The 14,721-nt window shown below is 47.9% G+C and overlaps 1 protein-coding gene across 2 annotated transcripts in view; it reads left to right on the forward strand.

The window, feature by feature from the left end:
• The first annotated feature begins 1,530 nt into the window (after positions 1 to 1,530).
• The window catches only part of LOC139753819 (sialin-like), a 75,483-nt gene continuing 62,292 nt past the window's right edge, over positions 1,531 to 14,721 (forward strand). The window contains exon 1 of one of the 2 annotated variants that reach the window (XM_071670722.1): positions 1,531 to 1,861. In XM_071670722.1, coding sequence (XP_071526823.1) covers positions 1,793 to 1,861 — 69 coding nt within the window. In that variant the 5' untranslated portion in view covers positions 1,531 to 1,792. The remainder of the gene's footprint in view (positions 1,862 to 14,721) is intronic. The other variant, XM_071670721.1, reaches the window with a different exon arrangement.

Consider the following 14,721-nt stretch of genomic DNA (forward strand, 5'->3'; position numbering starts at 1 on the left):
AATTACGCCGGTTCTTGTGTCGTCGTGGCGTAAGTAAACTCGCCCAGAATCATTTTTTTTTTCCTCTCTCTCTTTGGTTTGCGTCGCGACATGAAGACCTGACGGCGGGGGTGCTTGGGTGTGTGTGTGTGTGTGTGTGTGTGAGGCTGGCACTAGGAACCAACGCCCGGCGTGTCTTGTGGTTACCAAGAGGGTCGTAATAGGCGGCACCCAGGCAGAGAGGGAGGGGAGCTCCAACCTCACGTTACACCACCACCACTACTTTTTCTGCTGCTGCTGAGTCCTCTTTTGCTGTCACTTCCTCCTTTCTCTTCTCATTCTGCTGCCTTCTGCTGCTGCGGAGTCCTCTTCTGCTGTTACTTCCTTTCTCTTCTCATTCTGCTGTCTTCTGCTGCTGCGGAGTCTTCTTCTGCTGTTACTTCCTCCTTTTTCTTCTCATTTTGCTGCCTTCTACTGCTGCTGAGTCCTCTTCCGCAGTCTATGCTGCTTCTGCTGCGTCTGGTAAAGCTCCCTCTACTACTGCTATGCCCTGCCTCACTTCCGCCTCCCCTTCGTCTGTTGCATTTCTGCTTCACCTACGTCTGTTTCTGCTGCTCCTTCTTCCATCACTGCTACTAGCCTCGACTACTGTATCTGAGCTGCCTATCTCTCTTCTTGCCTCTGTCAGGTTCCCCTCCTTGGCCCCAGGTTGCTGTGGTTTTCTTTCTTCTTCACGCACACTTTGGGCTGCTGGCTTTCAGTCCACAAACATATAAAAATCTCTCCATCCCACACGTAACGCTTGGCAGCAGTTTCCTCACACGACTTGTTCTTCATAACTCTTAGCTTTTCCTGCGTCTAGCGGTACGCGCTAACCCTGCTTTTTGGTACACAAAAAAAATTAATTTACTGTTTTTTTTTTTCGTATTTCCTTATCCCTTACTTTATTCCTCTAACCATCCTTCCCCATCCACATCATCCTCGAATATCATTTCATTGCCAAGATTACGTACACTTGACTCCTCACACCATTCCTCCTACACATCCCTAGATTTTCTCACCATCATCGTACACTAGGGTTATACCGTCGTGCGCAAGCGTCGTCCTCAAGCCTCGTACCGTCATGATCAAGGGTCGTACCGTCGTACCCAAGGGTCGTACCCAAGGGTTGTGTCGTCGAGCACAGGAGCTTAAATAGCAACTTCTTATGTTACTAAGATACTATGACTGAGTATGCAGCAGTCACTCTAATCCTGCAGAACAAATACCCCAACTTATGACGTAGACACAAAGGCGTAAAAGCAGCCAATGACAGCAGCCGTTACATACCCTGTTGGTAAACATAACGCGGGTAGGGTTTTGATTGATAACATCAGTAGTCTAAGCACGTACACTCACAAAAGCCTTAAGAATACTGTAAAGAGATATTCTCATAATTCATTTTCTCATTTTTCTGTGGTGTATCTTAAATTACACTTAAGATAATTGTGTTAACTGTCGTTGTCGACCTACAACGTGGCATTTGTTTACATCTGTCGTCTGCTTCAGTGTGTGTGTGTGATGGGGGATATCGGCGGCGGTGAGAAACCAGCGGTTTCAACCACAACCCGAAGAGATATGGAGTTATTAGTGCGAGTGAGACGAGTATAAACACAACCTGAAGAGATACGGAGTTAGTGATGCAAGTGAGACGAGTATTAGTGACTGTAGGCAGTGAAATGAGGCGTCATATTCATCAAGGTTCGTCTGAGAGGGAAGGTGGCGGTGGTGGACGGCCACGACACTCGACGGTCAGGGATCCAGCGGTCGTACGATGAGTGCAGCAAGGGCGGGCGTGTGTTGGGGGAAGGTGAGGGACGCGCCACCTCAGCATGGAGCTTGGGTAAGTTACAGAGTGTTTGGTAACTTGGAGGTCAACGTACACGCACTTAGAGCATGATTTTATGATTGTTTCCTGTAAAAAAAAAGATTTTATGTATAAGGGTTACAGCGTAGAGTGTTGTTTAGTGACCCTTTAGGGTGGGGTAGGCTTCGATGAGAGTGGGTGGGGAGTCCCTCAGTGAGAGTGGGCGTGGAGTCCATCGGTGAGAGTGGGTTGGGAGTCCCTCAGTGAGAGTGGGTGGGGAGTCCTTCAGTGAGGGTGGGTAGGGAGTCCTTCAGTGAGAGTGGGCTTGGAGTCCATCGGTGAGAGTGGGTGGGGAGTCCTTCAGTGAGAGTGGGTGTGGAGTCCATCGTTGAGAGTGGGTGGGGAGTCCCTTAGTGAGAGTGGGTGGGGAGGGCTTCGGTGAGAGGAGGTGAACTGTAGAAGGTTGAACATTGTACGCGATTTCTGCGACTTGTGTCAGGTTTGGCGGGACTGATGAACGACGCCAACTGCCCCATAGGTTGTTACGTTACTCTGGCCTGTCGCCTGGGGTACTTCCGGGGGTAAGGCAGATGCCCCACCCCACCCCCTTAAAAAACCGGAGCCCGCTACTGTTTAGCAGTCTCGTAAAATGAGTTAAGTATAAACTGAGCTCTTAAGTATCCCCAGCTGTCACCTTCCCCCTTCCAGATCAATACTTCCCGCTAGAAGACTCGTATATAAGTTTCTGAGGGGGAAAAAATATGAGAAAAGTATTGATTGCATCAGACATTACAACCCCGGCCAACGAACCTGAGTACAATAAGGCGTTTAAGGACCCATGAGAATGTTTCTTCATTAACATCGCAGTTTGGTGCCCCCTTGTTCTTGTTAACCCGTCAAATCCGCGTCTCTCTCATGGCAGCGGTGTCTTCATGATGAAGTCCTCAGACCCGAGTCTGCTGCCACAGTTCCTGGAATGGTTCCACAGCTCCTTTTGATGTCACCATCGTTTGTAAACCAATCAGGTGGTCCCAGACTGGAACGCTGCTCGGCAAAACCACTCGAACCAAGTCTTTCTTCCGGCCTAGCGTCGCTGGCCCAGCCAATCAGACCCGAGCCATTCTTGATGCCGCTCGCATCATAAACCAATTAAACTGAGTCTTTCTTAGTGGGGCCCGTCTCTGTCAACCAATCAGCGGAAGGGCTTCAGTTAATGACGTCACAGAATTGTTGTCGTAATGGTGCAATTGGTCACACCGTAGCGCAGGTACGGTCTTGTTCGTCTTATCACTAGTCAAACGCTGGTATTTACCGATGGAATTGATCAGACTTTGGAACGGAGCAAAGTACTGGTCGGCCATTTTGATATCTGTTACTTTCGCATTCTTGCACCTTGTTAGCAGCTGACATTTGTAAGTAAAAAGAAAATCATGTAAATAATGTGTCATATTTCCATAGACAACACTTCATTCGAAGTCTAACAATATGTCAATTAATCACCGTAGTTTTCCACAACTTACAGAAACGCTTGATTTGAGTGCCACATAAGGTCAACTGTACCTGTTGCTGTAACTGTACCTGAGCCAGCGGTTCTGTATTTCAGTAATCACGAATCACTTCCTGGTTTGCAGTGTCACTAGAGAGAACTGCCTCACAGCACTGTCTGTGAACTGAAACGGTCTATGACCTTTAAGTTGTTTTTCCCATCGTTTGTAATTGTCTTAGTGGTTCTTATGTCCCCGAGTTTGTAAGTTCCTTTCGTTAGGGGAGTCATTTGGTCCTTATAGTTCGGACCCCCTACACTGGTTCCACTACCCCAGTCTTCCAGTGGTTCCAGTGTCTCAGTCTTCCAGTGGTTTCTGTGCCTCAGTCTTCCAGTGGTTCCTTTAAGACAATCTACCAGTCATTCCTGTACCCCAGTCTTCTTGTAGTCCATGTGCCCAAGTCTTCCAGTGGTCCCTGTACCCCAGTCTTCCAGTGGTCTCTGTACCCCAGTCTTCCAGTGGTCCCTGTACCCAAGTCTTCCAGTGGTCCCTGTACCCTAGTCTTCCAGTGGTCCCTGTACCCCAGTCTCCCAATGGTCCCTGTACCCCAGTCTCCCAATGGTCCCTGTATCCCCGTCTTCCAGTGGTCCCTGTTCCCCAGTCTTCTAGTGGTCCCTGTACCCCAGTCTTCCAGTGGTCCCTGTACCCCAGTCTTCCAGTGGTCCCTGTATTCCCGTCTTCCAGTGGTCCCTGTATCCCAGAATTCCAAGAACGTACTAAAATGTTCTTTAAGCGAAAGGCAAAAGAAGTAGCTTACCTGTACCTCTTTATTTTACTCTCATTCTGGCTCTTCCTCTTACTCTTTCTCCTCCTCTTACTCTTGCTCCTCCTCCTCCTCCTCTTTTTACTCTAGCTCCTCCTCTTACTCTTCCTCCTCCTCTTACTCTTCCTCCTCCTCTTACTGACTTACTCTTTCCACGGATAAAACATTAAAGAGAGAGAGAGAGAAGTTTGAATCAGACTTGCCGACTTTTCTTGTACGTTACCAGTGGCAGGTCTGAGCCGTCCCCTCCTAAGGTCGCTTACATTATCATGTCCGACTCTTCCCCTTGCCTAACTTATTGGCTTTTTTTTAGGGGATGGGGGTGGAGGAGAAACCATTTTTCTTCCTTTCCTTCTTCCAACTTCCCTTCATCCATCAGTATCTTTCCTCCTCCTCCTCCACCCCGTCACATCCATCCCTTAGGTACATACTGCAAACTTTTCCTCGAGATCCAGTCATCATCTCCTACCGCCTCTCTCTCTCTCTCTCTCTCTCTCTCTCTCTCTCTCTCTCTCTCTCTCTCTCTCTCTCTCTCTCTCTCTCTCTCTCTCCCCCCCCCCCCCTCTCTCTCTCTCTCTCTCTCTCTCTCTCTCTCTCTCTCTCTCTCTCTCTCTCTCTCTCTCTCTCTCTCTACCCCCCTTCGTTGGTGTTGTATGTATGTATATGGCTTCCCTCCACTCCGCCTTCAGTTTCCTTCTACTTTAGAAGTACATCATTCTTGTCGACTCCCTCCCTTTCTTCCGGCGTGTTATCTTTCCCATGCACGCGCCTTTCCCTCCTTTTTCCCCGTCTTTCCCTTTGTGTCACAACTTCACCCTCATCATAGTCGCTGTCCCTTTGTTATCTGGTCACCTGCACACCAATCCCTCTCCTCTTCCTCCCATCTTCTACAGCCGTAAACACGTCGCTTCTTTGCATCATCATCATCATCGTCTCATTATCTTTAACATTTGATTTCCCTTACCTGATATCATAGTTCTCGTATGTGTCAATATAAGCATCTTTTTTTTTAGTTTCTCTCCTCTCCTTCCCTGTCTCGTATTAACCTCATCATGATCACGATGTTCTTCATCATCTTATTCTTCTAGTATCGTGTTACCAATCTCCGTTTTCCGACACTCTTCCCTCCAGAAGTCTTTCATTTATCCCGTTCTCTTCGTTATAATTCTTAACGCGCCTTCCCTTTTTTTTTTCGAAGACTTCTTCCTTCTTCTTTTCCTACAATCCTCCATGTCCAGTTCACATTCCACCATTTTCTCACTACTCTTCCCTTACATTATCTGTGTTGTTTAACCCCTCTTCTCTTGTTTCCAGATTCGTCAGCCTCTCTCATTATCTCTCTCTCACGTCCTCCGCTCACCTCTTATCTCGTCACGCTCTTCCTTGCTTCCTTCCTTCCTCTCCCTGTCTCCTGTCTGTCCCCGTCTCCGTCTGTTCCTAGCATCCGTCTCGACGCATGACATCTAATGCTGCAACATAGACAGGAATTCTGAGCATATGACCACATAACTGTGTGTGTGTGTGTGTGTGTGTGTGTGTGTGTGTGTGTGTGGGTTGAGGGGGGGACTGACCTAATGTGTCACCACCACCACGTAAATGAGGGGGAGACCTACCCTAAAATATCACCGTCTTCTCGTACCTGACCATACTAATGCGTGGGCGTTGAGAGAGAGAGAGAGAGAGAGAGAGAGAGAGAGAGAGAGAGAGAGAGAGAGAGAGGAGAGAGAGAGAGAGACAGACAGACAGACAGACAGACAGACAGATAGAGAGAGAGACAGAAGTAGCGGTTCGAGTCCGTGGTTTCTAACAGAACTCCATCCTGACAATGATCGCAATTCAGTGGTTTCTAACAGAAACCCACCATCCTAACAATGATCGCTCATGGAGAGCATTATTCGACCGACGTGGGAAGTAAATGCGTATATATTCAAAACGTTTTTTTGAATTAAACAACCGAAAAAAAAAAAAAAGGAAATAGCAACATTCAGAGGCGCATTCAGACGAATTACAGGGACGTGTTCGTTACTAAACATCTAAAAATGAAATCAGAAAATTATGCCAGAGAAAGCTGATGACCCGAAAGAAAAGTCTCCCACGTCAGCAATCAGTCAGTCAGTAGAAATTCTGCAGCGAAGGACGGAGAGCCCACCGTGGCTTCAAGCTTTACGTTACGTCATTATATTGTGGACTGATACGTTAGTAGGTTTTTCATCTTGGCCGTGAAATTGAGTGGGTAAAGTGGTAGACTTTTTTATGTTAATTAATTATTATTGGTTAGCGAGTAGTGAAATCATTTTGCACTTTAATAAGATAAGGAGAGGTAAGTCTTAACAACGTTTTTATATTCGTGGAATTTGGATTTTTTTTTTTTTAAATGCCTTCAATAATTTTTTTAGTAGCAGTGTAGATACGAAGAGAGTGGCTAGATAGATCTGTCAACTCTGTGTCTTATCGATGTGTGTGTGTGTGTGTGTTAGTATGTCCAAGAACCCCTCTGTCATATTAGTAGAATGGTTGGTTGGTAAGTACATGGACTGGTTTACTAACAAGACATTAAGTCAGTAGGCTTTTACGTGTGTTGGTAAACTTTGGGTTGGTGAAAGAGAAGGTTTTTTCCTCAAACGAGTGACACACGTGGGGGTGTGAACCCATAGACTTTTTTCAAGTTCCAGGAAGGTGTGTGGATAAATCCACACTTTTTTTTCCTCTCTCTCAAAGTTGCGTTCGTAAGTCCGTTGTTTTCTTGTGTTTGTGAAATGACAGGCGTTTCCATTAGACCGTTCATTATCTCGGGGTGTTAGAAAAGTGAGGTGTCTATCATGTGGCAAGTCCATAGACGATTGGCTTGTGTGCTGACGATCAGAAAAGACCATAGCAATTGCAAAGAGAGTCTAGAAAAATGGGGAAAAGAAAATCTGTTGATACTAGGAAGGTGTAACAAACCAAATGATGAAAAAAAAATTTCAAAGAACACAACCTCTTATCTCCACCTTATATGACGACACGTCCCCGTTGACTTGATCGAGTTTTTAAGAGACTCTTTGGGGGGAGGGAAAAAAGAATTCTCATCTCCACAGACACACTGTTGAAACTACAGAGGGGGGGTTTTCCCCCTTGATCTGAAGCAGTGGGGTAAAGCTTATTGGAAAAAAAGATGTTAAACCGATACAGGAGAAAATATATATCTTTACAAATTGCGTGATTGAAAATTGGAAAAACGTTGCCTGCTCCTGTTGTGAATATCAGGCCGTTAGACTGGCTGTGGAAGAAGGCTGGGTGAGTTGTTACCAGTCAGGTGGGTCACCATGGAAGAAGACGAGACACAGGCGGAAATATATATATAGTTCCTCTCGGTGGGTAACCTTATTACAAGCTCATAGGTATGTTTCTCTCTCTCTCTCTCTCTCTCTCTCTCTCTCTCTCTCTCTCTCTCTCTCTCTGGATATTGTTCAGAATCAAGAGTTTTTTTCCCTCTTGTGCTACATCTGTCGCCCGAGCTGTGGGGGATTCCCTCCCCAGCAGATAATATAATTACTGTTTTCGTTGATTGATTATCCTTGCCAGGTTCCCACGGCGGTGCGACACACACACACACACACACACACACACACTCAGCACTACGGGAGAAGGGGGCCTGGGAGCGAGGTAGGGAAAGAGGCTGGGAGCTGGACAGGGAGAGGAGCTGAGCAAAAGGTGCTGGAAGAGACGCTGAAGAAAAACTGGGGCTGAAGAGAGCCTGGTGAGGGAGGTAGAGAGAGGTGGGGGTAAGGGATAAGACAGTACAGTGATTGAGGGAGAGGAAGAGGAGGGTGTCGAGGAAAAGGGAAAAGATGAGGAATATATGAGTTGAGGATTTAGAGAGAGAGAGAGAGGTTGATGATGAGTGGGAAAGGAAGAGCGGTAAAGAAAGGAGAGAGAGAGAGAGAGAGAGAGAGAGAGAGAGAGAGAGAGAGAGAGAGAGAGAGAACAGTGGTTTGGTATGGAAACAGTCGCTGTGGCAGAGGCGGTTGCCGCTTTGCTCCTCCAAAAGGAATGACGAGGAATGAGATAGACGACTGAAGACGGTCAGACTCGGACAGTAACGGGAGAAAAATAGATGAAAGAAAGCCCCCCTCCTCCCACACACACACACACACACACACACACACACACACACACACACACAAGTACTGGGGAATGCCGAGGTAAGAGGAGAAAGAAAGAGATGAGACATGAAAGGAAAAGATGTATATTGTTATAGAATGTGTGAGATATATAGGCTGTGTCGCACTCACGAGGACGACGGAAAAGAGGTAAAAGAAATAGATTTTCAGCTCGGAAACCAAATACTTTTTCACGGGTTGAAAGAAAAAAAGGCGAAAACCCAAAGAGCAAAGAAGCAATTAGTGGCCATTGATAGTATTCTCCGATTTCGAGGTTTTATTTTTTTTTCTGGTATATATATATATATATATATATATATATATATATATATATATATATATATATATATACACACATACACGTGATAGTTAAATGAAATGTCAAATAGTTTTTTGTAGAATAGTGAAAAAGATATTTTTCTATCTATAATTCTCATGTATCCATTATTTTTCGTGAATATGTTCACTGCAGTCTCTCTCTCTCTCTCTCTCTCTCTCTCTCTCTCTCTCTCTCTCTCTCTCTCTCTCGTAGTCAGGTGGGTAGGGAGGTCGTGTCTACGTTGGTCTATAGAGAGTTGTATTACCCACAAACCTCCGGGGAGGGGGGGGGGGGAGTTGGATCCCTTCGCGAGCCTCGGGTACTCCTGAGAGAGAGAGAGAGAGAGAGAGAGAGAGAGAGAGAGAGAGAGGTCCTCGCTCGCTTCCTGTCTCACAACACCCGTATGTTGCGCGACCATACCACCACCGCACAGGAGTATCATGACATATCCAAGGTGTTGGGATGTAAGATATACTTGTAAATGCATGATACCAACAGTAGTGTAAAGGTATGTAGTCCCCTAGAAGATTGTTGATGCCGTAAATGACGGATGAAGTAGTTAGAGTTGCAGCACAGACGGCATGAACAAATAAGCCACACACACACACACAGCAGGAGGTTGGTGCCTTACGAACATGGGAGGCGTTACCTCCTGCTGATACCCGCCCGTCCATGCTAACTATGAGATTTGAAATGTAATCAGTGTTTCGAACATAGGCTCTTGGCCCACTCCGGTACCAGCCACAGTGGCACGGCCCTACGCTACGCTTCGTACTTTGCGCCACAAACTAACGCACACTGTCGACGGTACACCTCCCTCCCTCTGTGCACCGTGCACTTGGCGAATCTTGGTATCCGTGACAACGAAAATTAACATGTTAAAATTCTGATCCAGGAGACAGGCTGGGAGAGACGGGTCACTCGACACGTGTGGAACGGCCCGCACGCGTCAGTGAGGGAAGAGTGAACTCGAACCCTGGTACCTTGTATTGCGAAATCGACTCGCGAGACCATTGTACTTCGTCCGACCGTTTTCCGGGCGTGATGGTCGGCCCGTTGGTACAAAGGCCAGGGAGGCCCCCGTCCCTCACCCAGCCAATTAAAAAAAAAGGTCTATTCTGAAGCGGCAAGATAGCGCCAGGCCCATGAATATATTACAGGAGGTCTGGGAGAGAGAGAGAGCCTCCTCCTCCTCCCTCCCCCCCCCCCTCCCTCTCCTTCGCTACCTTAAATTTTACGAAATATCTTGTTATTTGCGGACGACTGAAGAACATCCCGGTGAGAGGCTGCGTAGGAGGAACAACGCCGCCACCCCCCTCCAACCTGTCTCCATTTTTGCTCGTTCACCCGAGTATGAGAAGCTCGCCCCTAAGGGAGGACTTGCTTCCCTGATCTTGGCGCCATCCCGGCCTTCCAGCAGCTCGCTCCACAAGTTGCTCTCAGTGGCAGAGAATAAGAGAGTTATTACCTAGCATATAACACTGGGATCAGTTCAGATTTACTTCAGTCTCTTACATATGTTATTCTTAACATCCTTAGGCGCTACGCGTGTAGTCGTGTTCTGCGCAGGCAGACATGAATGTGTGCGTACATGGATGGATGCCTGCACAAGCTCTTGGATCATGTACACAGTCATGTACGTATATCAGTGCCTCTCTTGATACTTACATGTATATGATGACCGACATGGGTTGGTCAGAACATGACCCCGGTCATGGCCATCTCGGATGAAGAGAATATGGGGAAAAGAATGAAGAAATTAACCTAAAGCTCCTCAGGTGTTTCTGAGCCTGGCTCTTCAAGATGGATGGGTTATAGGAAGAGGCAAAGGTGAGTGTATCATAATGGTCGCTCCTCGTATGGACGGTCTCTACACACAAACTGTGGGAAGCATCGGCCACACGTGCATCACAGGTCCAGTCCTCGGTGGGACAGACGCACAGAGCCCACGAGAGCAACGACAGAAATGATACATGGAAGGAATAGGGAGAAAACAGCAACATCGCGGCGGACAGAAAGGGAGTTGATGCCGGGAGAGTTAATGGAGAGAGGTGGAGGAAGAACCAGCACTCTATACTGGGGCGAAGAAAACCTTAGTAAATAAGAAATAGCTTCTTAAAGCACACATACATAATGCCCACAGAGTTTGGGGAGCAGACTTTGTGATGTTGGTCATGTCGGGTCTCAAGGAGAGAATGGAGGATGTTATATCGGCCATGTTTATGGTGTTATCGGGGTTGAATTGTGATGTTTTGAGATTGAAAACGAGACGATTGATATTAGGAAGAGATATGGGGAGATATTGCAGCTCGCCTGTCTGGATTTAACCAGGTTACTGCTTCCCCAATCAAGAGATGCTGCACAGGTCCAGATTTTGAGATGATTTAGGTTCAGTCTCAAGAAAAAAGAACTGGTATTCCTGTGAAGACGCAAGGAAAGGTGAGATGAATGGTGTAAGGTGACGTCACCGTCGTAAAAGGGAATAAAGTAAGAGATGAGAGGGAAAAAAAATATCACGACTGGAGAGCAGAAGAGTCGTCGTCGTCTTCGAAAGGACAGAAACCTGAGGGTTGAGAGGGGAAGGGAGGGAGCAGTCGCTTCCTCGACTACTGCAACGGAACGGCTGGAGAGGAAACAAAGCATTAGGGAACAGAGAGAGAGAGAGAGAGAGAGAGAGAGAGAGAGAGAGAGAGAGAGAGAGGCAAAATAAGCCAGGTGATATGAATTGAGCAAAGACCAACCTCAACTTGTAATATGGTTTAGATACGTCGAGAACCCAAGACAAATGTCAGAAACACCAGAGGTGAGGCACAGAAGATCACCAGAAAATAAGATAAGAACATCACGGAAGCCGCACTGGTGATCAGTGGGAATGGAGGAGGAAAATGTACTCGCATATCTGTGTATCTCTATGTACTCGTGTGTGAATATACTTACGTACTCGTACCTACATATTCGTCTGCAGTACTCATCATTTCCTCACCAGAGAACGTCTCCTTGATTAACTTGAGAACTGGAATGTTGATTGGGTGTTGGCTTCTTTCATCCCACACTCAGCCTCGTGATAATCTATTTGTATTATCATCAAAGATTAAGTTGGATTAATCCCAAAAGCTCCAGATTAAGTGTAATAAATTTTGACTGGACTGCGTGGATTACGAAAGGTCAAGTTGCAACTGGCGTATGACTTTGCAAGGCTAGCTCCTCCCCCTGAACAGATGACCTCTCCTCCGCTGGAAAGGTCAAATGTTAAGTGGAGGCAGTTCGGGGTGATCCAAACCCGCACGTGTTCCGAACACGCCCATGGCTTGGCTTCAACAAGAATATAGCGAGAGGACGTGCGTGCGGGCGGGCGGAGGTTGGGGAGGGAGGCATGTATTTCCCAACGGCTCATCTTGACAAGTGGTGGAGAGGAGGGAGACGCGAGCCATAGGTCAAGGCAGTGAATTATTTGGCTAGGTAGGGAAGGAGAGAGAGAGAGAGAGAGAGCAGCCGAGACCCTCTTGGGTATTTCATCAAGAGCTGGACAACTACCTCCATAGCCTTCCAGGCACACAGATCAACACGGGGGCCATCAGGATATGTGTTACCTCTCCATGTGTGAAGGCCCTCTGACTCACCCACCCCTCCTCGTTGTGACCCCAATCACTGTAACCAAACCTCACTGTAACAAGTGTAACGCCTGACGGTTGGTCCTGACTGTGACCTCTCTCTCTCTCTCTCTCTCTCTCTCTCTCTCTCTCTCTCTCTCTCTCTCTCTCTCTCTCTCTCTCTCTCTCTCCCTCCCTCTCCCATTCTCATCAGCCTGTACAGCCTCACTTGACTTGCCGTGCTCTCCCTTCTCCCTCTACGCTCTCCCCCTTACCTGCCACTCTCCCATCTCCTGCCACTCTCCCCCTCACCTGCCACTCTCCCTCCCCTCACCTGAGAGAGGGGTGTTGTTCCACCCGGACCATAACAGCCTCGCTTCCTTCATTACCCCAGCCGGAGGCGCGACAGGAACGCTGAGGGGGGAAAAACGATGACTTCCCTCCCTTTTACTCCTTAAGGGAAGGGAGCCCGTCCCTCAGCACCCTTCCCCATCTCCTACCCTTAGGTAAGGGGTAAGAAGACCCTCCATCCCCCTTGTTTTTTCTCTCCCCCTAACCACCATTAGTGAGGGAGGGAGGTGGGAGGCAGGTGGGTGGATGTGACCCTCAGCACTGTCCTCTGTGACCACCTCCCGGGGGAACCGGTTCTTCAGCAGGTGTTGCAGCAGCAGCAGCGGGCAGGCCGCCCCCACTGACACGGCTAATTGGCAATTAATTTGTATCATGACATGAGGCGCATTGATGGTAGCCGCCCCCCTCTCTCTCTCTCTCTGTGTCCGGCGGCTGAGACACAACCTTTTTTTCGACGCTTCTGGTGAAGCATTATGTATACTCTCTCTCTCTCTCTCTCTCTCTCTCTCTCTCTCTCTCTCTCTCTCTCTCTCTCTCTCTCTCTCTCTCTCTCTCTCGTCTGCACCACGGGAGCAACCAGTGGCCCCGGGAGGGCAGTGGTTGAGTCCCGTGTTGAGTGGCTCGCATCGCCCCCTCACCAACTGAATGTCTGGTGACTCTACTCTTCCAAGCGTACCATGCTCGTAAAAACCTTGAAGACGTTTATTTCATCCTGATAATTGAATGGGTTGATTATCTAATGGGTCTCTCTCTCCCCTCCCCCGCTTTAGGGATGTAGCGTCAGAAACAAATGAACAACGGCCATATTTCCACAGAGCGACTCTCTGACTTTCATTATATCGACACTTAACCCGCCACGGTAACATCACACGTCCTTCATGATGTATCCTAGCCCAGCCCTCACCGGGAACCACTCACCCTCCTCTCCTCCTACTCACGCAGATGCCTTACTCTCACAGTAAAAAAAAAGATTCATTTAGTAATTTAGTAACTTTCCATTAACCCCATATGTTCATGGTATCTTCCACAAGGCTTCTGTCTCGATCCTTTAGTTTGTTTTCTCCAGATCCAGAAATGCCGCAGACAGTCAGGCTCTTCAAGTATTTTCTCGCACATGTTCAAAGCAAATACCTGATCCACACACCCTCTCCCTCTCCTCAAGACGCATTGCTCCATATTATGATCAGTAATTGTAGTAGTAATGACGATGTTTGTCGTTATTTTTATCCCTAAGATCGTTTGCGTCATCATTAATGACAGTATCATTGTAGTTTGCTATCGTTGCTAATATAGTTGTTCTTATATTTGTGGCAGTAATGTTTGTTGTTTGCTTACGTGTGGTGGTGGTGTAACGTTATCGCGATCATTCATCTAGCATGGTTGCAACGTATCATTAGGATCATATATATTGTCTTTAGTTTCGATGGAGTCTTTTTATGATGATAGAAATTTTCCACCACATTGTTGAACCTATCTGGGCGTTGAGGGAGGTATTTGATCTCATGCAGGGCGCTACAGAGAGAGAATTATCTAGGACGTGCTTTTTCCTGGGTCAGAGCTGTCGCCCACCATGATAGACTGGAAATAACTGTTGTCCTCTGCAGCGATGATTTCCACAAAGAGGGGGAAGGTGAGAACGGGCTGGATGGTGGTGTGCTGTAGAACTGTTGCCTTGCAGGGGATGGAGTGTCCGTACCCCTGATCTCTGGTTGACCTGTTGAGGCAAACATGGAGATGTGAGGGAGGGTTGGTACTATTGCCCTCACCTCGCATCCTCACCAGTGCCACCGTCCCTGGACCTGCCTGCCGCCTGGGTAGAGCGACCATGTCACCAGCTCCACGCGAAAGACGACACCGATAACGACATTTTATCTGACAGCTGTGGCCTCGTCCCTCCGCCTTCCTCAACCATTCCCCCATTTGTGACCCGACCACCCTTCTCAGTTCCCCCGCGCCGCCCCCAGGACTGCCACAGGGGACCGTCGCGAGATAATACGCTCCCTCCCCAGCCTTCCCATCCCGGCCACCCCCCACCAGTCATTCCATTACCCTCTGCTTACCATTAGTTATGCGGGAGCGGCCTGGTTATTGCCTCTCACACCCCGCCGGCTCATGCATCTCGCGTCATCCATCTCCAAGCGTCCGCCATCAACCTCTGCACGGCCGGGGGATTGCCTCCTAACTGCA

Source organism: Panulirus ornatus, chromosome 15 (genome assembly GCF_036320965.1).
Source record: "Panulirus ornatus isolate Po-2019 chromosome 15, ASM3632096v1, whole genome shotgun sequence".
Lineage (NCBI taxonomy): Eukaryota > Metazoa > Arthropoda > Malacostraca > Decapoda > Palinuridae > Panulirus > Panulirus ornatus.